At 41.2% G+C, this 26,094-nt stretch overlaps 1 protein-coding gene across 1 annotated transcript in view; it reads right to left on the reverse strand.

The window, feature by feature from the left end:
* Window positions 1-227: 227 nt before the first annotated feature.
* The window catches only part of LRIG2 (leucine rich repeats and immunoglobulin like domains 2), a 43,097-nt gene continuing 17,230 nt past the window's right edge, over window positions 228-26,094 (reverse strand). Inside the window, exons 3-18 of the mRNA XM_054025422.1 lie at window positions 25,699-25,773; window positions 24,922-25,056; window positions 24,025-24,168; window positions 23,747-23,890; window positions 22,184-22,327; window positions 21,795-21,938; window positions 18,562-18,642; window positions 17,738-17,809; window positions 17,520-17,588; window positions 15,704-15,867; window positions 13,093-13,413; window positions 11,659-11,940; window positions 10,213-10,662; window positions 9,500-9,649; window positions 6,014-6,298; window positions 228-5,389 (exon numbers count right to left, since the gene is read on the reverse strand). Coding sequence (XP_053881397.1) covers window positions 5,157-5,389; window positions 6,014-6,298; window positions 9,500-9,649; window positions 10,213-10,662; window positions 11,659-11,940; window positions 13,093-13,413; window positions 15,704-15,867; window positions 17,520-17,588; window positions 17,738-17,809; window positions 18,562-18,642; window positions 21,795-21,938; window positions 22,184-22,327; window positions 23,747-23,890; window positions 24,025-24,168; window positions 24,922-25,056; window positions 25,699-25,773 — 2,893 coding nt within the window. The 3' untranslated portion in view covers window positions 228-5,156. The remainder of the gene's footprint in view (window positions 5,390-6,013; window positions 6,299-9,499; window positions 9,650-10,212; window positions 10,663-11,658; window positions 11,941-13,092; window positions 13,414-15,703; window positions 15,868-17,519; window positions 17,589-17,737; window positions 17,810-18,561; window positions 18,643-21,794; window positions 21,939-22,183; window positions 22,328-23,746; window positions 23,891-24,024; window positions 24,169-24,921; window positions 25,057-25,698; window positions 25,774-26,094) is intronic.

The following is a 26,094-nucleotide window of genomic DNA, read 5'->3' on the forward strand; positions in this document are numbered from 1 at the left end:
CCTTTCCAATTGTTCAAATCAAGAATATGCTCACGAGGGTCACTTAAATATGAAGAAACATCCACCTTTCCTATTAAGAGAAGAACCAGTCCCTCTCCCCCCTTGACTGTCACTCTCATGTGGAAGGACCTAGTTTTGCTGCATTTTCTCTGGAAGATTTAATTAAGTCTGTTTTTCGTAACTGTTTTGTATCCTGTATGTGATGGAAGCCACACCAGAGACTGACACTGTATGTAGTGTTTTATTGAATGAAGGTAAATTACAATAGACAAAAGTATGTTACACATGCTATACAAAATATACATTCTTATAAGTGAGAAAAATAGAGATACTAGGAAAGAGCAACAGTAAACGAGGGCAGATCTGTAGACAGTGCCTTAGACACACCCATGATTAGAGCTGCTTCCCTTTGGCATTGATTGACAAAGATGGGTATGTTTATGGGAAACAGACTAACTTCTGTTATTCTCTGCAAGTTAGATCTCTTGGTAAAGAGATGGGTGAATGTCTTAGCAAAACACAGGTAGCTGCATCATCCTGTTTCTAACTGTGTAATTTAGGAGCTGTTGCTCTTAAAACTGCAGGTGGAAACTTAGTCTGTTTTTCAGAATGCAAAAGAAGTCCATTGGTAAGTAGCTTGCCCAATTAAAAGTCAAGGCTACGTACAACCAGCTTAAAACCACTTTGAAGAGGCCACTGTTTGTGCCAGGACACTCAGTAAATCTGTTCTATTGCAGGTAGCATAACTTACAGGCCTTAGACCTGACTCTGCACACCTTACAAGACAACACTGCCTTTGACTTCCCTGGGAGTTCTGAGTACCAGGGCAGATCAGGCTCCCTAACCCATCACGCACTCTAAGTTAGCATCAGTGGGTTGCACAAGCAGAGAAGCTAATGCCATGTTGACTTGTGCTCCATACAAAATAGAGGGGGAGGGAAATAAACGTTTGCCAAATGGAAAAAGGAAAAAGCACAGCAGAAATGAAGTGTTATTTTTCTGCTGCCAAGAGATCATGGCTCTCAACGTGCTGCGGACCAGCTATGCTGCATTGACCTTTATCGTGTATGACCAAATCAGGCAGGAAGCCTGGAATGATGCAAGCTTCCCATTGCAGCAATTTGATAATTGGCACTTCTGATGTGAATTTAGGCTATTGGGGTATGTCTATAGACTTTTGGAGTGAGCCTGCCAGCCCAGCTCAACAGACTTGGGTTGCAGGGCTTGTGCTAGTGCTCAGAAAGTAGCTGTGTAGACAGCACTTTGAAGTTGCAGCTCGGGCTCTGAGGCTTACCCCCCTCCCCAGGCTTTAGGGCCCGAGCCGCAACTTCCAAGTGCTGTCTACACAGCTACTGTCGGAGAGCTAGCTTGAGTGTTGAGCTGCTTTGGGAGGCTCGCTCCAAAATACTGTGGAGAGATACACATAGACAACAGCCAGGTTCTTTGGAACACAGGTAAGTTCAGGTCTAAAATGAACAATATGCCTTCCTAGATGGAGTTCAGGGAGAAAACTTAGGGGGGAGGAAACCCTATCAGGTACTTAAGAATTTCCCTTTGAGCTGTAGTGAGTGTTACATTTAATAGCCCAAAAATATTGAGAACTTCAAAGCACCAAGGGACTAAAATGCCAGCGTTTAGTTCTACTTTATCTGAACATCAAAAACAACTGACTCCCCTCCACAGTACAGCGGCTGGACTACCTTACGGTTTGCTTTAAGAACTCTGGGATAACTGCCACTGCTGAATCTTTGGTCCTTGTTTGCCTGGATCTGACCACCAGCCATGCCCGAGAAGGAAAGTAATGGATATTTTCAAATATGTTTGAGGAGCCTCACTTACCCTGTAGGTGAGCCAATCTCTGGCTCAAATAAGTTCTAGCTGTGGTCTCTGAGAGGGGGAGTCACCTGAGATGCCCCAAACCTTACAATCCCATCCAAGAAGTGAACAGCAGGAGAAGTCACTAGTTCTTGCAGAGTTCTACCTTTTGGTTTGATGCAGACTGCGTTTTTCCTTCTAAAAAGGAGAGTCACGGTGCTGATTCCACTACTCATTAGTGGATTTTCTATAGACTGAACAAAGGCATCAGGAGATCAGGAGGAAAGCCCTGGGGATCTTATTTACTGGAGACAGCATACACCAGGAAGGATAGCACCACCAAGTGCTTTAGCTAGAAGCTCATTGTGTCCTTGAAGATGCAAAATAGATGGAAATCATGAAAAAACAATGTAAAATGAGCATCTCTACCTAGATGATTTTACCAGAAAGTGACAGCTTTTTAGGCAGTGTAGGATGATATTATTTCTTTGAAGCATATATTATATATGTTAGGTTATTGGTGACACTTCTCTGCCTGTGCTGCTGGGGAGAAGACAACATTCATCGAGTGGTTCTGTTGCTAACAAGTCACACAGGGAACCTCAGCAGTGAGGGGAACTGCTTTCCAAATCTAGGGAAAAGATGGCTAGTAGTGGATTTAAATTTTAAGTTTCCTCATTTTTCATAGATGAGTCTCGTACTCTAATAATTTAGGGTGAAATCCTGGCTTCATTAAAGTCAATGCAAGATTTTGAACTAACTTTAATGAGCCAGGATTTCACCTCTGATATTTTGACAGATAGGGGTCATTAGCTTTCAGAAGTGCATACTCACCACTGCTGTGGAACGGCTTACTAGAAAACCCACATAACACAATACACCATGACATCCACTTCACAGCTTGCCCCCAGTAATCTAAATGTCTAAAATGAGGAGTATTTGACTGATACATATTCAGTACTCGCCCTTTTGCAATGGATTGGAGATATTCAAATATATTAAGGGCTATTATAAAGAGGATGGTGATCAATTGTTCTCCATGTCCACTCATAGTAGGACAAATAGTAATTGGCTTAATCTGCAGCAAGGGAGATTGAGGTTAATTTTTGGGAGAACTGTTTAGCTAGAAGGGTAATTACAATCTAGAACAGGCTTCCAAGGGAGGATGGGGAATCGCCATCACTGGGGGTGTTTAAGAACTGGCTGGACAAACACCTGTCGTCAAGGATGGTCTAGGTTTACGTTTAACCTAAACGCAGGGGGCTGGACTTGATCTCATGAGGTCCCTTACAGCCCTACATTTGGTATGATTTTATGTCCAGCCCCACACATATGGTGAGTAGCTGGAGGTTTCTGGTACAGCCACCACCAATGATATGGCTGCATTTGTGATCAGAATTAGGCTTCGATGTTGACACCTCACTGAGATGAGAGGGGGAATTTACCCTTGACTTTTTTTTTTTTTTTTGCAGACTAAGGTCTTGTCTGCACTGCATATTTCAGCCATCTGTGACCAGCCACTTGTGCAAACATCTCCTCAAGACAGGAAAAAATGCTATAAGCCATGATTTGTATACCACTTTCAAGTAGGGAGAAAGTTGCACTGGTGAAAATAGTAGCCAAGTTGTCTGTCTACACTAAGCTGGTATTTGCATTGGTGCGGCTTAACTTTACTTGGAAGTGCACTATACTAGCTGCCTGTATCGGTGCAGCTCACTGACCATAACCAGGGCAAGTCGGCCCTACAGGTAGCAGAGTATCAGGTCATCCAGCCAGAGCTCTCTGCCATATATGGCATAGAAAGGCCTTTTTATGAGGACATTTTAGATCTTGGCAGAGTCTAAAGACAGGAGCTACTCAGAGCTCATTGATTTTTCACACCTAACACTACTTTCCCAGATGACTATGAAGAAAAGTCATTTTGCATATTCGGGATATTGCCAAGGCATGTCACCATTTTAATCTTGTTTTGCTCGCTGCTTACAAGAACTCCTGGGAAAGTCAAGATTAGGCTCTGGTTTGTTACTTCAGGGTTTCTGTGAGACTTCATGCTCCATGAAAAATGGAGGTAGTGTTTCCTACAAATTACAGAACTTTTCAAACAGATGTAAGTGGGTCAAACTTGGTGCCCAAGAACCCCGACCACGTAATGAAGAGGGAGCAGTTTACATGTATACTGTCAAGCCAGAGGCATACACAGCTGTATGTAAATCAATGCTATTCACTAGGGTGACAATTTCACTGACATGCCTACACATCCACTTCTTCCCAACATGAAAGGATAGATCTATCCCTGAAGAAACAAGCTTTCAGATCCACAAAACCTAATCGGAACAAATCTTTATGGTTTGATAGCCAGTTCTCAAGATTACAACAGGATGTTACAGTATTTTTGGCATAATAAAAAATATTTACATTACAGCCAACACATTTATATGTGTAGTGTATACAAAATATTTATGAATGCAAATTTATTTACAACTAGAGCAGCAGTTCTCAAACTGTGGGTCAGGACCCCAAAGTGGGTCGCGACCCCATTTTAATGGGATCGCCAGGGCTGGCTTAGACTTGCTGGGGCCCAGGGCCAAAGCCAAAGCCCAAGGGCTTCTGTCCTGGGCAGCAGGACTAAGGTTACAGGCCTCCTGCCTGTGGCTAAAGCCCTTGGACTTTGGCTTTGGCCCCCCAGCCTGAGGCAGTGGGGCATTGCACTCCCTCCAGGGTGGCAGGGCTTTGGCAGGCTCAGGTTTCAGTCCCCGCTCCTGGGATTCTGTAGTAATTTGTTGTCAGAAGGTGGTCGTGGTGCAATGAAGTTTGAGAACCCCTGAACTAGAGCACTACTTTACTCACAGGAGAAAAAAAACAACCCTCCAAAAAGTTACCAGTTGACACAATGATGCAACTCCTGCTAGCAGACTAAAGGATCAGAAAGCTGGCCAAGAGCTGTATGCTTGCAATTACTGGAGAATTCTATGGGGAGCATGAAAGGCAACATGAAACAGCTAAGCCTTCTTGATAGAATTTCAGAACAGACAGCCTGTGTTGATATGACATCATAATGCTCATGCCTTCCAATACTCTTGTAGTGGAGTTCACTTCATTCACCAAAATTGTCCAACCATAAATTAATGCTGTGGATCCCCATCTTTCCAACACAAGTAAATCCAAGAGACAAAAGCTTGTGCCATCATCCCACTCCTAGCTGAGAGAGTCTGTCTTGGTCCACTCAGCTTGTAATTGTAGACATGTGTATACAGCATCTTTGGGCAAGGGGTTAATCCTGAGGTAGAAAATACGAAGTCAGTTGATTTGATTTTGCTTCCAAAGCTTCACTTTGCTGTTTTTTATGTGGCTTCACTAAATTCCTGAATGTTCCGAGTCCTGTTAAAATCAAAGTTATGTTCACGTAACCTGTGGCAAGGTCTGGACGAAACAGCCTGTTCTCTCTCACCGTCAATGACTCCCTCACTTCGGAGAGCTTGAGGGGCCTCCTCATGGATTGACTGCTGCTGTGGGAAGCGTGAGTGCGACAACCCTAGGTCTCTGTTTAGTCCCCATAAGGGTAGCTGAAAAGGTTCTGAGAGAAAAAAAAAATGGATAGGCATTTGAGTTCATGATAAATGCACCAAAATTCTAAACAAGGATTCTTTAAACTCCATGTGATTTGGCAATATGACATTCTTAACAAGATTATTTTCTATTTAGCTTTGAGGGCACATTTTACTGGAAGCCTTCCCACTGTAGCAATCTGTTACTGTAACCAGCTACAACATGCCTGCAAGTTTCTTCAAAGGTTCTCTGGAAGAATCACAAAAAACCTTGATTCTATTAAATAGACAACGTTTTTTTCTCAGGTGCTTTGGAACATTAGGAATTCTATTCAGTAAACACACAAAAGTGCTATTTGGATTTCCTGTGGGATATCTGTGTGACTCTAAAGCAAAGACAAATGTTGGCAGAGAATTATACTTGATGATGTATATAATTTCTCTCAACTCCAGGAGCATTTGGACATTTGGTGCAAAGCTTCAGATTTGTCTTCATTCAAAGTGCAGTCTGGAGAGGAAGTGTTCAGTGATTAGATTAACTACCCCACACACAACTTGACCAGATAAAGTTGGATTAGTCCAGTGCAAATATATAAGGTAACAGGCAGGCTTGTGCCATCGGACTGGAAGAAGAGGACGAGTCATGAACTTACCATTATTAGTCTGCTGGGATGAGAGTTTCTTCTCACTTATTCGGTCATGATGGGTAAGAAAGGCAGACGTTTCTCTGTCTACTATAAGACTATCCAGAGTGCTGGCTTCATGTTGGGTGTGTGTTGGATAGGTCTCCTTGGGCACTTGTACCATGAGACTGGACAATGTGTGATCCAGTGGGTCCTCTTCTGTGATGTATGCATAAGGACAGTACTCACGGGTCCTGGAGTAGATGTTTGCATTGTCGTAACAATCTGAGCAGATCACTAATGGCCCTGTGCCACCTGACACAATGGGGGAACAAAAAATATTCTTTGTTTAAAAGAGTAGGGATGCCTGATCTCTACATACCTGTCTATAAAAGCAACTGATCATGCAATATCACCGTGTCATAGTGAGAAAGACACTGACATAGGATTGGTTCTGAACTCCACAATGCATGCTTGCTTCTTTTGGAAAATAAGCTGCAGGAGAAATATGCCATGTTCACATGCATAGCCACCCAAATTCATGCTAGCCCTGTGTCTCAGAGCTTGCCTGGGAGAACAGAAGCTTGCTGTGGTGTAAAGCAACCTCATATTGCCTTGTAAGTTCTAAGAGCAAAGACGTTCCAGTATCTAATTAACATGCATGTCTTCCTAAATCACATTTGTATTAAAACAGTTCCTTACCCTACAATTACTGTGGTTCTTCGAGTGCTTGTGTCTATTTCCCACTCTTGATGCACATGCTCCCCCCATGTTCTCCAGATCAGAAGCTTCTAGCCAGGTTCTGTTGGGGTCACACCTGCATCCTGAGTACCTTTTGCACCCCCCACCTCCCATCTGAGAGCATGAAGGGTGGATTGGGGCCAACCATCTCTCAGTTCCTTCACCAAAACAGAACACAGGTCCTGTAGTAATAAGGCTGGAGGACAGGTCATGAAATAGATGTATATGGACAACATCTTGAAGAACCATAGTTACAGTAAAGTAAGTAACTGCTTTTTCTTCGAGTGCTTGTCCATACAAATTCTACTACTGGTGATCTAATTCTTATCTAGCCTCCTGTGCTAGTCCTGTGAAGTTTGACACTTCTTGCCAAGTATGATTACATAAAATGGCATAGAGTGCCTGGTAATTGGCAATCCTAAAGTGGAGGCTGACAGAGGGCAGAGTAGCTCTTGGTTCAGAGGTGATCCAGGCATTTGAGCTCCTTTTCTTTAGGTGTTGCCTTGCAGCTTTTCTGTTCTGTCCTCTCCTGAGCAGCAGTGAAAACAAGGGATCCAGGTGTAGGATGAGTGTAAAAATACTAGAATTCCAAAGATGGTATCTGGGACCTTCTGTCTGCCTTTTTGGATGCTGGGGGAAAAGTGATGCGGGCATCTGCCTCAGGAGCTGTGCAGCTGCTAACTGTCCCTCGTTTATGGCATAGTCAGCCAGCCGGCCAGCCTGGCACTGAGGTGCGCAAGATGTTTAACAATTTGTGGGATATCTACTGCCCTATATCAGTTGGAATCTCTACTGTGTCTGCCCTCTGATGAAGGAAGTCAAATTTTTAAAATTAAGATTGAATGCTATGCTAAAAGATCTGCTCTAGGAATTGTTTCAGGGAAGTTCTAGGGACTGGGTTATACAAGAGGACAGACCAGATGATCACAATGGCCCCCTCTGGCCTTGGAATCTAAGAAAAGCGCTGTAGTCCTCAGGGTGTGATGGAACAGATGGGACAACAGCATCAGAGGAAGATAAGATGGCAGCAGGGCAAGTTCAGCTGACTGATGAACTTCAGAGACTTGCAATTGTTGAGGGTCACTAATTGACACCTGTGGGCTGATGCGGTTTTCCTTCCTAAATGTAGTACTTTATATTTGTCTTTATTGAATTTCATTTTGTTGAATTCAGACCAATTCGTCAAGGTTGTTTTGAATTCTAATCCTGTCCTCTAAACTGCTTGCAACCCCAGCCAGCTTGGAGTCATCTGCAAATTTTATACGCACACTCCCATTTCATTATCCAAGTCATTAATAGAGTTCTTGACTAGTACTGGACCCAGGACTGACCGCTGCAGGACACTAGATATGCCCTCCCAGTTTGACAGCGAACCACTGACAACTACTCTTTGAGTACAGTCTTTCAACCAGTTGTGCACCCACCTTATTAGTAATTTCATCTAGACCATATTTCCCTAATTTGTTTTATGATAATATCATATGGGACTGTATCAAAAGCCTTAGTAGCTCTGGGAAAATCTTTTGCTGGTACCCTACACCCTCTGTTGCCGAAGAAATAACAGTGATTGATATAGCTAGGGGAGTGTTTACGGTTTATGATAATGGTGACTCAGAAGATAGATGCTACTAGATCTGGTGCTGTGTATCTCAGCATCAAGACCATCAGTACCATGAGCAGCAACTGTGAGGTAGATGGGACAGAACATTTGTGCTAACAGAATTTGTACCAAAGTAGCTGGTACTGGAGCAGAAAGCCTTGGTGTCAGTATGGAGTGCCCAACAGGCAGTGTCGCAGAGAGAGACAGATGGAAACTGCTTGAGTGCGCTCTTTGGCCGGTACTGGTATATGGAGAACAGTGTTTTTGGGTGCAGAGGAACCCAACTTGGGTCCTGTGCTATCCTTGTGAGAGGAAAGCTGCAGTGATCTATGCCTCTTTGACAGGTTCTCAGACAGAAGTCTGTTCAGAAGACGATAAGTGCATCCTATTGCTTTCAGCAAATGAAGACGACTTGAAGTGGAAGCAGCTTCTCTCCTAAGCTGTGGCACTAGAGGCAGTCATAACATTCATAGTCAACCGAGTACTTCTGGCGGCGGACTGTTCGGATCTGGGTGGATATTGTTTACCCTGATCAGAAGCTGACCTCACTAACTTGTCTAGAAGGTAAGTTTTAGGCAAGCTTCCCTTGCCTTATGGGTTCTTTTAGAAAAGATGGAGCATTTATCAACAATATGCCTCCCAAGGGATGCAGCACACTTACATGAAGGACAATACTTGAACATCAAAGATTTTTGCTCAGCCATAAGGGCTAAAGCCCAGTATCCAGAAAAGCTATCCGGAATGGAACCGAATACGTGACTACCCAAAGCGAATTAACCTCTGATCTACACTGCATAGGTAACATGTACAAACCACAAGGGACAGGCACATTGCTCTCAGTCCTGTTCTGCAGCCATGGGCTGCTCCATCCTTTGTGCCGCAGGGGGCAAGGAGGGCATTTGGGCACAGACACAGTTCCAATGAATTGTCACCGATTCTGATCTCGAGCATGTGGGGAGCATGCACCCCAAAAGTGGACCAGATAGATAGATAGATAGATATAAATATTATATATATGGACCAGCACTCTAAGAAAAAGAGGTAGGGTTTTTAAATTTAGAGTAAAGAAAATTCTAAAATTTCTAGAGTCTTCTAAAACATTTAACCTTCAGTGCTAATGCCATTACCCATTACCCTGCTTTGCGTAATGCTGCGATGCAAAGGGGCATACTTACCATCTGTTCCCTTGTGCACATAGCCGTTTGCAGGAGGCATAAGCTGTTGATGGCTTCCTGCCTCTGAGTTGCTGTAGCCTTCTTGAGGTTCAGAAAGAGTTCCTTGGGAGGATAAATAACTGGGAATATCTGCAGGTAAATTCATCTCCTCTGAAAGAGACACACAGAGATTAACATTGACTATCTCAACAGTAAGTGATAGGATTTCAAAGTGGTGCTGATGCTATTCAGCCGACTAATGAAAACATACTGAGAAAAGGATTTCATTCATGTGCCATCCCCTTTCTCCTCAAGAAATTAAAAATCCACATATCTGGCTAAGAGATACTGACCAAAAAGCAAGCAGAACCAATCTTCATCTTACTCTAAGTCTTGCGAGTGTTCTCACCCATACATAAATTTAAAATTCTTATTTACTCCCAACTTTGTGAACTTCATTTGTTTCCCTCATTTCAGAAGAGCACCATGATTGACAAGGTATAAAGTGTTTAATGTTAAAGAATGCATGCTTGACTTCTTCCTCTCACCAGAGAGAGAGAGAGAAAGCCTGAATATACCCAGTTGATCCTGTGCATAAACCAAGAGGAATTCAGCTGTGACAAACAAAGGCTTCCCCCCCGTTAGGTCTCTTCCTTTACATTCTTTATGGAATTATTTCATTTAGTCATAGGTTAAAACACAACAGAAGTAAACTGGCCTTATATTTTACATACCTGTGTTAGTGATGCTGTAGTCTTCACTTTTTCTTCGCATGTGATATATAACTATAACCCATACCAAAGAGGTGCCCACAACACAGCAGACTACAACAATAATCACAATGCCAACTGTCGTCCAGCCATCTTCCTCATGTAAAATACCACTTTGGGAGGAATCACAATTTGGGGAAGATAATACATTTAGGTAAATATGGCCACGCTCTGTGCCAAGCGTGTTGGACATAATGCACGTATATTTCCCAGCATCCTCTAACCCAGCATCCACAATGATAAGGAGTTGATTGGCAGCAGCAAAGAAGTGTCGTTCTGTTACTGTCAGGGGCCCATCATCTTTAGTCCAGTTCAGGCGAGGGGCTGGACTGCCACCAGCTATACACTGCAACACGGCAGTTTCACCTCGGGTTACTGTCCTGTCTTCCAGAGGCCTGACAAATGAAGGAGTTTCTGGATATGGTGGAAAGGAAGAAAAGTTATTTTAATATTGTAAATAGAATTAAAAAGATAATTGCACAGAATCTCAATTGCAACCTTCCTATGTGTAGCAAATAATATTTAGAATCCAATCCCAGAGTTTGAAAATAGAGATGGGCAAAAAGAACAGTGGCCAGGAAATACTGCGACAGATCTGATGTGATGGAAGACACTTCCATGAATGGTGGACTCACTGGAACTGATCTGGACAGAGCTTTGCTGAATACACCGAAGGTAACACTGCATGGGGTGATATGTAGTCTTTTCCATTTCTATAGTTTATATATGACCTTAATGTAAAAAAAAAAAGTAAAGGATCTTAAAAAAAACAAAACCACCACCAAACACAGCCCTTCTGGTGGCATTTCCTTCCTATACCAGCTCAGCATAGTCCAGGCCACCTGTGATTAAGTTCAGCTCCCTGAGTTAAAGCTGGAAATATCAAATCTATAAAATCAACCTAGTCAAGAAGTGTCCTCATAATTCTCTCCCCCCAAACCCATGCCAACATATACAGTAAATGAAGCTGCAGACTAGCTGAGCAGTGACTGACTGATCAGAGGTTATTTCATTAAGCAGATTGATATGGACAACAGACGAAGGGAGCAGCATTAGAAACCGTTTCCAAGTTTGGCATTCAACTTCCCCAAGATAATGCGAGTCAACAACAGGGAACTCTGCTATAGCCACGCACATCATGAAAATACATTTCTTCCATTGTTCTTTACTGCAAAATGCCATCTACAACTAGATAAGTAGAACACTGGTCCTTTGATAGCTTAGTCACATTTTTTAAGATGGCTCAAACTGCTACCTTAAGATCAGAGAAACATGCCACTCTGGTAGCACATTAACTTGCATCCAATTCATTTAGATTCCCTATCAACCTCTCATGTAAGTCAGCTACCATCATCACAAAAAAAGTTAAGTGAAAGGACCTGTACAGTTCCAGAATTGTGCTTTGCTTACCTAGCACCGTCAGTGTGGCATTTGCGGATCGACCTCCTGCGATGTTTTGTGCCATACAGCTATAGAGTCCCATATCTTCTATTTTTACATTTGCAATGAAGAACACGTCGTCTTCAGGCATAACATGCATTCGCCTCTCTCGTGCTGCAGGGAAGTCTGTGCCACCATCTTTCTGCCAGGAGATCTGGGGAGAGGGGTGGCCCTCAGCAGCACACTCAAGTCGGGCCATGGCCCCAGTACGGATAGTTAGATCCATAGGGGTTTTCAGAAAGGAAGGCAGCTCTGCAGTGGAGGAGACATGATGAACTGAATGTGAAAAATTTTTCAGATCAAGGCATATAATAGCCAAGTTCTTCTCTATACTAGAGGAGTCTCTAAACTGTAGCAGATCTTACAGACTACTGTAATTCTTTTAAAGGATTGTAGGAATTATACAAATGCAGTATATTCTTTTATTTAAAATTCTATAATGGAAAACTAAATCTGCAATGCCCCATTAAGATCATCTTAGTGGGGGACAAATGTCCCAACCACTACCTCTCAGTAAAAGGTGAAAGCAGCACGGCTTAGCTTAATTCACAAGTCTTTATTTGCTCATACTTTTCTGTCCCCTGTAAAAGAAGAGGTGAATTATACCTTAATAGCCAATAGCAATATCATACATGGCTCTGCTAAATGCTCACAGGCTCTCCACCCACTAGGAGAGTCAGTGCCTTTGGAGCAAGCCAGACAAAACTGGTGTCTCCTAGAATGGATGTCTGCTCTGGACGGACAGTCCCCTCCACTTAGCTAGTGTTCTCTAAAGGCTTGGTTTAGCATGTTTCTCTGTCATCTTCTTTTAGGTCATGACAACAGAAGTCTTAAATGGGGCTAAAATATCTCAATACAATGGTTGTTTCCTCAGTTTTATGTGGTAGATCTACTTGTGTCTGTCTCCCTCAGCTTTGCAAGTGTTTATAGGGGAAGGGTGGCTGGCTCAGCCAACGGGGGGAGTGTTCAGTTTAGAAACAGTAATGCTGCACCCATTTTACTGGACTGGAGAGAGAATTACTCACAAATTGTGACTAGAGCTTGGTGAAAACTTTTACATTTTCAAAATTTGATTTATTTTTGTCAAAAAGTGTTGCAATTTTTTACCACTTATGGAAGTGATAGGTTTGAGAACGATGATAAATGCTGAAAATATCATGCAAATTTTTCAGCCACTTCTGGACACGACTCCTCTCCACAGACCCATTACAGAAGCAGCCAGTTTTATTCCTGCTTTTGTGAGCCTCTTTATGGAGTCTGAACGAACATTGGAACAACTTCAATGAGGGGAAATCATAAGCTTTTGTAAATCACAACTAGCTTGAAAAACATTTTTCTAGATAAGTTTAATTATAACCTCTAAATATAAGATGAAGTTTCTCTTTTGAGAACATATCTGCTTACCATTGACAGTCAGTTTGGCTTTGTTAGAATAATTGGAACCAAAGTGATTGGTGACAATGCACTGGTATTTTCCTTCATCGGTGAAATTCACATTGAAAAGATGCAGGACTGTGGTGTACTCAAGGACCTCTCCATCTTGCTGCTGATACCTGGCAAAATTCTCAACTTCTGCATCATACAATATTTCACTGTCTTTACGCCATGCAGTGGACATTGGTGAATCACTGGTGCTTACTGCAGTGCAAGTCAAAGTCACATTCATGCCTCTTAGAGCAATTGTGCTCTCAGGATGTACTCTTATCTGTGGTTTAGGAAAGTCATCTGTGAAAGGGATAGCAAGATTAATCAGGTTTTCCCTTCAGCATGCAGCTGATGTTGCAAGAAAAATATTGAAAGGTATTTTATGTGGAAACAATGCTGTTTGTATCGTAGGTAACATCTGCTTCCACTGCTTATTCCCCACATTAAATTATCTTCAGTTTGACATCAGTCAGCTGCTGGGGAAATGAAGCTGCGAAACAGGATTATGACAACAGTGCGGGCACAGAGAATAAGCAACAAGAACAGATGAGGTGAAAGACACCTCAAGGTCTTCACCAGGACCCTGTATTTTCCAGTTACCTGGATTTGATGCAGATTCTATACACAGATGCGTAATTGTGCTGCACAATCTAATTTTATTTTGTAAGGGATAGAAACTCTTATGGCAGCAAAGACATCTTTATAGGCATCACACAATGTAAACTGGTGGCTTGCTGCGATATGTCTGCATACAAACAACCTAAAGAAATCTGAGAAATATGAACTGTCCCATTCCTCCCTAAAGAGTGTTGACTGACGTCTGACGACAATTTACATGTCAACATACCTATTTCAATGCTTACTGTTTTAACAAAAAGCTTCAGTTGTGCTAATTCATGGGCAGATGTTAGGTTGGGAACACTGAGGTAGGAATTAGAAGCTCAAGACCCACCAAAGATTGCTATTGACCATAAAAGGAGGTAGGGTGTTGGGGAAAACAGACATGTGGATGGATAAGAATGGCCAGGTGGTTAAGGTGCTAGCCTGGAACTCAGGACACATGGATTAAATTCTCAGCTCTTCCACCGAGTCCCTGTGTGACCTTAGACAAGTCACAGTTTCCACCTCAGTCTCCCCATCTATAAAATGTGGATAATAGCACTTTCCTACCTCACAATCCTTTCACACGGATTAATATGTTCAAGTTTGTGAGGCACTCTGATATTATGACAAAGGAAGCCAAATAAGTATTACGCTCTCCAGGATGCCCAGACTATCCTGTGGTACCAAAAATTTAAGCTACCCATGCCCTCCTAGGTACTAAGAGAACCATTATTACTGGATTTAACACCTTCTACAAAGTAGACAATCAAGAACTTGAGCCACATCAAATTTTCATAGTAAACTAACGGATCCTGTCACAGGACTTCCCCTCTTATAGAATCATAGAACTGGAAGGGACCTCGAGAGGTCATCTAATCCAGTTCCCTGCACTCAAGACAGGACTAGGTATTATCTAGACCATCCCTGACTGGTGTTTGTCCAACCTGCTCTTAAAAATCTCCAATGATGGAGATTCCACAACCCTGACAATTCAGAAGTTTTTCCTAATATCCAACCTAAACCTCTCTTGCTGCAATTTAAGCCCATTGCTTCTTGTCCTATCTTCAGAGGTTAAGAACAATTTTTCTCCCTCCTCCTTATAACCACCTTTTATATACTTGAAAGTTTATGCCCCCTCTCAGCCTTCTCTTCTCCAGACTAAACAAACCCAATTTTTTCAATCTTCCCTCTTAGGTCATGTTTTCTAAACTTTTAATCGTTGTTGTTGCTCTTCCCTAGACTTTCTCTAATCTGTCCTCAAATGTGGCGCCCAGAACTGGACACAATACTCCAGTTGAGGCCTAATCATCGCAGAGTAGAGCGGAAGAATTACTTCTCGTGTCTTGCTTACAATACTCCTGCTAATACATCCCAGAATGATGTTTGCTTCTTTTTTTTTTTTTTTTGGCGCAACAATCTTACACTGTTGACTCATATTTAGGTTGTGATCCACTATGACCCCCAGATCCTTTTCTGCAGTACTCCTTCCTAGGCAGTCATTTCCCATTTTGTATGTGTGCAACTGATTGGTCCTTCCTAAGTGAAGTACTTTGCCTTTGTCCTTATTGAATTTCATCACATTTACTTCAGACCATTTCTCCAGTTTGTCCAGATCATTTTGAATTATAATCCTATCTTCCAAAGCACTTGCAACTCCTCCCATCTTGGTACTGTTCACAAACTTTATAAGTGTACTCTCTATGCCATTATCTAAATCACTGATGAAGAATCTCTTACAGTAGACTATACAGTGCCTCAGTGCAATAGAAACCAGGGAACTTGGGAAAAATATATAGGCATGGAAAGAGCCAAACCAAAAAGCAATGGTAGGCCCAGTGATGCATGCACACACAAATTAATTTTTTTATCTCCGTTAATTAGCCCAATAATCTCCTTCATTTCAACATGAACGTCTGGTTTCCAAGAAGGGTGCATTTCTACTTAGGCACTACCATACCCCTAAGTCAAAGTCATTAAGAATACAAACCACAGACAAAGTCTTCAGGATTCACATTGAGAATGCTTTGTCCCGCTAGCCATTCGGGGTGAGCACAGCTCACATTTACAGCCTGTTGTAAATGGCTGTCAATGAGCCACTGAAGCAGCCATTTCAACTGGCAGTCACAGAGTAGGCTGCTGGTGTTCAACATCCTGCAGAAACAAGGTTACAAAGGAAAAAAGTCATTCATTTTATTTACTCATTTCTCATCTCGGATATTGTGGTGACAAAGCAGCTGAACACCATTGGCACATACATACAAAGCGCCCACCACCACGGTATCTGGATCTTAGGATACCTACCGGCTGCTGTCAGTAAATGCCATATCAGGAAGTCTTTACTAGACTGAAAAAAATATTCACCCCTTCTGGAGAGTGAATCTGGGGTTTAGTTAGAACCAGGAAGGGCATGTACCAAAGAATAAGGGATTCCTTTCAGCAATATCCACTCTTGTCCATGAATGACAACCCCCACTTTAAAAACATACAGGACAGTGAGACAAAGTCTCACATGAGCGCCTAACGTAGAAAACATGTCTCACTACCTTCCTTCTCTCAGTGAAGTTAATGTGAAACTAAGTAATCGCCCATCTGGCCAGGATTAACTAAATGGATAATTTTTTTTAAGACAGATTACATGATATTCAGACTTCATCTTCTACAGAGCTATGAATTATACTCCCATAGAATATCACTGGGTGTGTGGGTCTCTCAACATTATATAACATTCTACATGTTTGAAGATCACATGTTGCTTCAGCAAGTGTATCTGCCAAGCTAGTAAAATCCCTGTATTGCTGAAGTTTATACAAGGCCCTTTCCCCCTAAAGGGGGTTCAAAACATGAGGCTAGTCAAGCCCTCGGAAAGGTTTCCATTTGGCCATTTCTCCTGTTCACTGGCCAAGTTCCAAGATGCTTTGAATTTTTTATATGGGGAAATATCATCTGAGGCTTTTGTCTCTTAATTGTCTGAAAACCAGGCTAGATTTTTGAGCAGACAAGTCAACAGCTTTAATTTAGTCTCAGAGGGGCCACATGAAGCATTTAATTTTGTAATAAGGAGTGGGGTACTGCTAAGAGCCACATTAATGACCATAACAGCATCAGTCTGCATGTTGGACCATTAAGGATTATAAAGACTTCCTCTGTGTTCTATTTCAAAGCAGACATGCACAAATATTAAAATCTTTTTTTTAATCCGCCCCCCCCCATTCTAAAATGTTTTCAGAACATTCCTCACTTTACATTTTTAGTATATATTTTACAGCAGAGAAATTTGACTCCACCAAGCCTCGTGCAGTACAGTCCTAATTTGCAACCTGGTTCCGTGCCATCACAAGGGATTGTCAAACAGAAAAATGCAGATAAGAATTTCTCAACACCAAGTGACAAAGCCAATTACAGACACCCAGAAAGTCTTGGCTCCTGCCATTGTGGGGATAACAAAAGCTAACCCCAGCTCTTTATTAATCAGAGCACTGTTTTAAACACCCACACCCCGAAGCAAGAGTTCTCATGAACTGCTCTCAAGATGAAAGAGCAAAAGAGTTGGAAAAACACTGCAAGGAAGTATTATAGTTTACAGTAATTATGTTCAGGAAGAGAAGATATGAATTCTAGCAGGCATTAGCTAAACCCTATAGCCATTGTTAAAAATTTAATTTTTACATAGGAATTACCACCACTGATGCCTACTTTGTTTTACTGATATTTTGTAACGGAAGTGGAACATATTTAAGCAAAACCGTAGGAAGGTCTATAAGGGACACAATATGGTCTAACTTGTAATAAGGAAATATACTTACAATTCACGAAAGTGAGTCCGAGCAAAAGCATTTTCTTGGATAGACATTATTGCATTGTTGTTCAAATCTCTGTAAATTAAGCAAGAAGAGTCACAGTGGGAAAATTTCATTTCATATTCTAACGCTGAACAGTTGTGATATTTGCATGTTTGAAGAACAGACATGTCTGAAATTGATAGACAGAAAAAGCTACAAGAACTACAAGACAAAGTACTTACAGATGTTCAAGTGCTTCAAGACCAGAGAATGCTTTCTTTGTAATTGATTTGATCTGGTTTCCTTGCAAGATTCTGAAAGACAACCCCCCCAACCCCCAACAAAGAAGACTTTAACAGACAAAATATTTTAATACAATATAATGTGGCGTAGTGTCGGCCAATGTGAACAAGGGCTGCTAGGTCTCTCCTTACCTGTATACAAGTTTCCCATTAGTATGAGGGAGTTTTGCATGCATACCAGTGACACTCCCACCCAAGAACATGGTAACTGCTTTTCCAAAAGGATTTTAAAATAAAGTCAAATATTCTGACAAGAACCTGCTGAAGTGAACCAAAGGGCGCTAACTAGTAGCCCTGTCAAAGGATGAAAGTAAATTTCATTAGCTCTGACTGTTAGGAAGTCGAATCGCCAACAATGGTTTTCAGCAAAGCTTTTACCTGAAAATCTGTTGGCACTTGAAACTTTCCTTAGGTATAGCCCAGACAGTAATTTTAGAATGCATAACAGACTTCAGGTCTCAAATCATGTTTTCTGAAATGATAGTGGAAGCGATTTTATCCTACAAGTACTTCCATCATTTTCAATACTACATCAAGGACACCCACACCTGAACACTATTGTCAAGCAAGAGTTCAGTTTCCTAGCCTTAGTCTAAGTTACTTAGTACAGAGACCATACTGAATAAAAATGCTCTTAACAGAAAAGGCTTTTCTCAGACTTAATCATATTTGTGTTCAAACTATGCACTATTAAAAATATTTCTGTCTTCATTTCTATTCCAATGCCTTGGAAAGAGGTCATTTCCGGGGCTTCTAATACATACAATTTGTTGAGTCTGCCGAGACCTGCAAAGGCTTCATTCGAATCTTCTATGGCCCAAGAGATCTCGTTGTTCCGCAAATCTCTACAAGAGTAGAAATGCCTCATTTACATGCCTGGGAAAAATTATATTCATCATTGCTAGTTACTAATGACTGGGGATACAGAATTTCTGTGTGTATAAGTAGTACTGTGCTACTGCATAGTACTTTACAAACACTGAGCCTCAACATCCCTGCAGGAAGATAAACACCCCGTTATACAGATGGGGAAACTAACGGTGCAAGGTGGGTAAGTGAATTGCCTAAAGTCACAGCATCACTGGCTGAATCACAAAGAAAACCAAGAAGCTCTGAGGTACAGTCTCTTGACTGGATATTTGGTAAAGACCAATAGTTTGGCTAGTGATCACCATGTGACAGGACTATTTACTAGAGACTGGGAGGGGCTCCTGAAGTGAGTTGGTTTGCGTAAGTGAATTAAGCAATAAGTTCATAGTGTTAATCTTCAAGTGACAGGCTTGTGATAACGTTAGCATATTAAAAGATTACATACAGGTTGTAGCGTAGGGCTGCCAAGCATGAAGTAGGAGATTTGCAATACAGCGCGGGTGTTCTGCTCACAAATCTTGTTACTAGCTAATGGGATTTCTGCTTGACCCCTGCACGGCACTTCTGCCCTTACAACTTAGTCTGCTGTTCTATACTAAAACCAATACAGCACTCCCTGGTTTAGGAGGGATTATTAAATGATTCACTGAGGGGGGAAAAAAAAGGGGTGGGGTGGGGAGAAATAATAGATTCAGTAAAGTTCCTTTTAAACTAAAGTCAGATTTACCTAGGATTTTTCCTTTAGGAAGGGACCCTTCTCATCTGCCTTTTAATATCTTAGCATATAGAGGTATTTGCAGATATACCAGTGAGTTGTGAGGAGAAATATTAATGCAGAACAATTGATGTTTCATTAAAATATAGGCATTTATCAGTACGATAGCGCTCATGTGCAACAAATCAACTGCCATAAGAGCGCTAAATAAAATTAAGGACAATAATAGTGAATGGGCCTAATTTAATATAAAAAAATATTTTCTTTGCTGTATTTATGGTGAAACAGAACCATTGTTAGCATTGCTTAGAATGGAAGTTTTACTTTATAGACATTAATATACTGAAACAGACCAAAAATCTACCTAGTCCAGTATTTTGCCCGTGGCAGTAGCCATTCTTATTAGTTTTGTAATACTGAAGTAATTGGTTCAGCACCTGCAGAAACACGTTCCACAGGTAGGAACCATTTATTAACTTGCCTTTTAATCCGCTTAACTTTAATTCAGGATGCCCAGAATTCCACCATTACTAACAAAGAGCTAGAATGTGCAACTTTACTCACACTGGCGAGTGCTGGTGCACACAACAGACCCACCAACTACAATGGGTAGCAGTGCGCATCACTGGGAGCAAAGACTGCATAATCTAGACCCAAAGTAATTTTGATGCTAAATTAGAGAGTTTCCCTTTGAAGACTTGTTTAGGGGGTAGGCAACATACACATCCCTAAAGTGAGGTTCTAATCAGAAAGTTGTTCCAAGTAAGTGACGCTGTGGTTACATGGGAATAAATGTAGCACAACACAGTAGTAGGAATATCTACTTCTAGAATACTCTCTAGGTCAGCCGAGTTTACAGTTTTGGACGGTTAATGCCCAGTCAGACATATTATAAAGTAAACAAGGTGATAAGATTTAAGACTTTTGAACTTCTGGTCTGTTTTTAGATATCTGATTTCTATTTTGCACATATTCTTAATCCACAGAATATATAACGCATATCTTATCTGCAGTTTGTGTGGTTACCCTACAAGTTTACTATCTTTAAAAGAAGCAGCATTTAAGAGCATAGGGCACAAAGAGTAATACTTAAGTCAATCTTAACACACACACACTGGGCAGATGGAGGACTAACAATGGAAATTAACTATTAACTTATGTGTCTTAGTGAGCATATACCTGTGCTATTTGGACCAATTTGGTGTTTTGTTTTTGTTGGTAAAGCACCAAGAGGGAAGGGAGAGGGGGAAATAGAACTTCACTGTGTGAGCTGACAGAATTTGCTCCTCATGTGCGGTGAGGCATGAATGTTCCGAGCCTTGTTAATCACCATTGCTCCCTTGTCTGCGAACATTCGGCGACCCTGAACCAAAAGGCCTGCCTGTTAGCTGTTTGACGCCCCTTAAGAGCCCAACAAAACCTACTAATTAATCTGCTCTTGTTCTTTTTCGTGCTACTCTAAATCTAAGAGATTAGTTTTAATTGTTTCATTAAAAGGTTGCATTAAGGTTAACAGAATATGACTGCTTACATAAGTGTCCAGTGATTTTGCCTAAATAGGCACTTTCTTAATGAACTGACAGAAGGGTTATAAACTTGCACTCTTTTCCAGCTAGCTTTGTGTAGAACCATTAGAAGCGTTCAGCTCTGAGGATGTTTTTAGCAAGAACCAGGATTGAATCCTTATTGCTGGATAAATCCAGTCACAGTTACATGTATTAATGAAGCTATAAAAATATGTGCACACTTACACCTTAGAATAGCCGTGGTAAATCTTTCTGCACTGTTATGTTATATACGCATTGTGAAGTGAGCATGTGTGGAGGGCAGAAAAGGGGGAAGGCTTAAACAGTAATTTTTATGCCTAACATGGATTCACTATTTATGTTGGTTTACATGTTTATTCCCATGGTACCCAGTCACTGTAAACTGAGTGAGTTAAAAGCAACAATTGGGCCCAAGTTGACAAGGCATCCTCACAGCAGATACTTGTGTTGGCTTACTGAACGAAAAGGATGATTAGACCACCTCCAATGGCCCCTGCAGAGAGGTAGCTCCTCCAGAGAAGGTTTTCAAGTACCCTGGTAGGATGGTGTACGCTGACTCTTGCTGTTGGTTAACAGGATATTCTCCATGACTATCAAGCTGCTGCCTGCCGCCAGCACTAAAGTTAATGGTTTTTTTTTTTTTTTTTTAAAAGCTTAAGACTCTGGGCAGCAATTACTCCTACCGACAGCGCTCTCAATCCCCCCATCCCTTCAAAGGCAAGATGGCAGCACAGCAGGGACTAAGGCTCCTATTGAAGGTTTTACAGGCTCGCATGGTCAGTAGCAATCACAGCCTTTGCTTTACAACTAAGGAAGCTAGCAAAAGTAAACAGGAATTTTTAAATTGGAACCTTTCTGCACTTACAGAGTTTGAAGATTTGACAGCCCTTTAAAGACACCATCGGCAATGTGAATGATTCTGTTGTCACCCAGATTTAATTTCTCCAATAAGCCAAGTCCCACAAAGGCAGACTGATCCAGGCGGGTCAGCTGGTTGTACGACAAGTCTCTAGAAACATTAAGTGTACACAGTAAGGGGAAGAGACAAGAGACTAACTGAAGGCAAGAATATCAGACAATGAGGTCATCAGAAATCAAGACTCCCTGTTCAGATTTATTTTCACTTAAACATTCTACTAGAATGTTTTGACAAAGGCCTAGCAAAAAGAGATGCAGCATTTTCTATGGCTGTTCTAGCCTATCTGTTCTTGGTAACATCATGAAGTCCCCACTGAAATGCAGCCCAGCACTTACAGTTCAGAAAGTCTTTGGCAGAATTCCCATGCATCTGGACTGATCCTGTTAATGGCATTTTGGCTAACGTAGAGTTGTTGCAACGTTCGTAAGCCATACAACCAGCCCTTGTTTATTTCTGTCAGGTTATTATGTTCCAGTTCTCTAAAGAATTAGAGAAGAAAATGTTTTCCAAGTAGACATTCAATGAGTAACACATTTTTATAGCACTTCCCATCAGTTGATCTTAGTGATTTGCTAACATTAAGCCTTGTAGCACTCCTGTGGGATAGACAAGATTATACCTTGGTTATAGAGGCCAGAGGAGTAAATGGATGCCCACAGAAAGGGTAAATGACTGCCCAAGGTCACAGTGAACCAGTGGCATAGTCAGAATCCTGGCTTCTATTCTTAACTCAAAATTCTCTGTTCTATCCAGTAGAAGATATGGCCTCTTGTTTTAAATCAACTCTATTAAAGTCTCTTGGTAGCACTGCTTGGGTGATACATATGAGATCCTTCTGTGTCAAACACTCATACACCTAAAAGTCAAGACCTTATAGTTAAACCACTAACATAAAGCAAGTCCAGGATTATTAGCATTCTCACTTGTACCTAGGTATCAGAAGAGACTCCAGGTCGCTTCCCCTTCCCATCCCCAACCCCTCACCCCCGTAACTTTTTTTTTTAAATGAAGTAGTTTGCACAATTTCATTTCTTAGTTCTTCATATGATGGCAAGAGTAGGAAAACTGAGTGAGAGTCTGAACTTGAGATTCCCTTGGATAGTTTCTGGGAGACTTCCCATTGGACATTGAACTTATGGGGACACCAAGCTTTACTATCAATCATACCTTAGCTGGAAGGCAGTCCTATTTGTAATGCCATCAGATAATCCAAAATGATTGTTTCATTTCTATATTCTTTGGAGAAGAGTGGTTCAGGGATAGGTTGGGCAGGCAAAATGCATACCTAATCATAGTTTTGGGACAGCACCAATAGCTGGGGCCACAATAACAGGGTTCAGAGTAGCAGCCGTGTTAGTCTGTATCCGCAAAAAGAACAGGAGTACTTGTGGCACCTTAGAGACTAACAAATTTATTAGAGCATAACGAAAGCTTATGCTCTAATAAATTTGTTAGTCTCTCAGGTGCCACAAGTACTCCTGTTCTAACAACAGGGTTGAGGCTGTAGGGATTGATATTCAACTACCATATATGGCTACAGTTTACTCAATAGCTGTGCATTACAGTGAGAAGACTGGAGAAATCTTAAGAATACTGGCCACAGATTCTATCAATGGAGTAGTGAGAGGGTGACACTTTCTGAATCACCTTGGTGAATGGAGCTAAGCTGGCAGAAGGGAGAGAGACACTAATATCTTTACATCCTCTTTGAAGTTACCATGAAAGATGTGAAGCCGTAAGCTTCCACAGGGAAGAGTAGAAATGTAAACACATTTTCTGTACTACTCATCAACTATTCCAGTGAAGCCCGGCATCACGAGAGACACAGTGAGGACCCACTTTCCCCGTTGGTGCCTGAAAAGGATCTCTAACAAAATGCTATGGGCAGCCATACTTACAGTTCTTCCATATTATCCAATCCAAAGAATGCTCCATCCATTAGTTTGCTAATCCCATTGCGCTGCATTTTTAATGACTTTAAGGATTCCAGTCCCTGGAATGTAAGACTTTCCACTATTTTAATCCGGTTCCTTTTAAGTTCCCTTAAATAAAATAAGTTAGCTGTAAGTGTTTAGATCTCTTTCACTAAGACAGACTTGCATCTATCAAGGACACATTCTCCAGCAAATGATACAATTTTAAACGTTGTTCATTGAGTTTAAGGGACATCACTTACAGGAACTGCACGTGAGGCAATTTGAAGATCTTTGGTGGAATCATACTAATTCTGTTTCTGTTTAGTTTCACCACCACTAGAGAACTGGATAAGTTATCAAGGCAGCCTGCTTCTAGGGTAGTTATTCTGTTGTTACTCAGATTCCTAAGAAAGGAGGAGAAAAGATTTTCTCAACATAGAAAATTCTACTTTAAAATTGCATAAGAACATCAAACTAATATTTGTATTACAACTAATTTCTTGTAAAGTTATTTGGTCTCATCCAGTCCCCAGTTTAAGGAATTCAATTTCTGGTATCATGGGTTAACCTATTTAATCCAAAAAAGGACAACAGGCAAGAGCAGGCATGACTAAAACAGGGACAATCAAGTGACCTGGCCAAGGTCAGCAAAAACCAGGGTACACTAGGAAGTTACCCAATGCTGGCTGTCAGACTCAGGCATGTTAGTTTAAGAAAGTCACTGCTAGTGTAGATGGGACAAAACCCTTTTCAACACAGCCTGAGAAAGCAGGATTATGACTTGGTACCATTATGTTTTAAGTTATTTTGTCCCATCTACATTAGCAGGTGTACTGTTCAGAGGGACACATTGATCTATGCAATAGGCCAGTATCCCACTATAGATGGGACCTTTGACCGTAAGGCTCTTTGAGGCAAGGATCATGATTCCTATGGGTATGTAAAGTACAAACACGTTTATAACATTGCCTACATAAGAAGCACATGGCTAGTCAACAATTCAGCCTGGGTGGGGAAAAAGACTCCTTCCCACTCCCACTAGTCACTAGTTCTCATATCCCTTTTTTACCGCGGGGGAAAAAGGTGATGTTGGGTTGTACTACAATGTAACTATATACTTTCAGCACACTGCAGATCAGTTACCTCATTATACTTACAGGTACTTCAACTGCATTCGTGGGAATGAAGAAGCTTTAATTTCTGATATGAGGTTAGAGCTAAGGTCTAGGTTCTCCAACGAAAGGTAAAGTTGGAGCTGCTCAGCATTTATCTCTGGAATTGTATTGTGTACTCTACAAACAAAAGAAACAGCAGCAACATGAGGACAATCACCAGACCATCACTAGGGATGAGCACCATAGCTAACGAGGGGTCCAAGGATTAGGATTAATAACCCATGTCAGAGTTTAAAAAAAATTTAACGTATCGTTCCGGGTGTTGATTAAGATCCACAAAACCTTATTTCAGGTCCTGGCAATGTTGGAAGTCCCCTCCCCACAACCATCCTGACAGTAAAGGTGGTTTTTATAACTGTCAGATTTTAGCCCCTGGGGGGCTGGAGGTAAGTTGTTTCCTGTGGGAATCCTTGAGTCTGGGACAGACACCCCCACCCCCGCCCTGCTTCAAAGCACCTCAGGTTTGTTTATCAGAGTGCATGACAGAAATCCCCCACTCTCTTCCCCCCACCCCCAGTAGCTTGCATTTGCAGGTGATTTTGAGTTAACTTTTGGTCAATTGTGTTACTAATGTTTTTTGTGGGGATGTGTGCTTTAAAAAAAAAGTGCTGTACATCTGCCTTGAAGCATTTTAAATAAAAAGATATTTAAACAAGGTTAGCTTTTAAAAAATTAGCTGCTTTCAATTCCTTTGAGACAAACTTTTTCACTTGCTTATAAGAGAAAACATTTTTTTCAACTCTTTAAATATTTACTTACAATGACAGAATAGTAATATTAGAAGTTGGTTCTCCAAAGTAGGGAATTTCACTTAGCTCATTGTAATTCATCTTCCTGAAAAAGAGATTTCTTTACTGACACTTCAAAAAGGGAAAAGCCGTTCTAGACAGCTAAACAACTGAAAGATTTCTCTGGATACTATAGTATTGTGAACACTTTAGCTACATGAATGACATTTTGCAGTAGACAGTGCTGGTAGACCCCTTAAGAGCTAGTTTAGAAACAAAAGTTTGGAAGATTCAGGGTGTCCAAAAACCAGAACCGCTTTAGGTAGTTAATTTAATTTAATGGCATCTAAAAATTAGCTACATTCAAAACAAAGTGATGCCCTGTTTCTATTTTAAAATAATGGAATGAGTACTAGATTTCTACACT

Source organism: Malaclemys terrapin, chromosome 4 (genome assembly GCF_027887155.1).
Source record: "Malaclemys terrapin pileata isolate rMalTer1 chromosome 4, rMalTer1.hap1, whole genome shotgun sequence".
Classification (NCBI taxonomy): domain Eukaryota; kingdom Metazoa; phylum Chordata; order Testudines; family Emydidae; genus Malaclemys; species Malaclemys terrapin.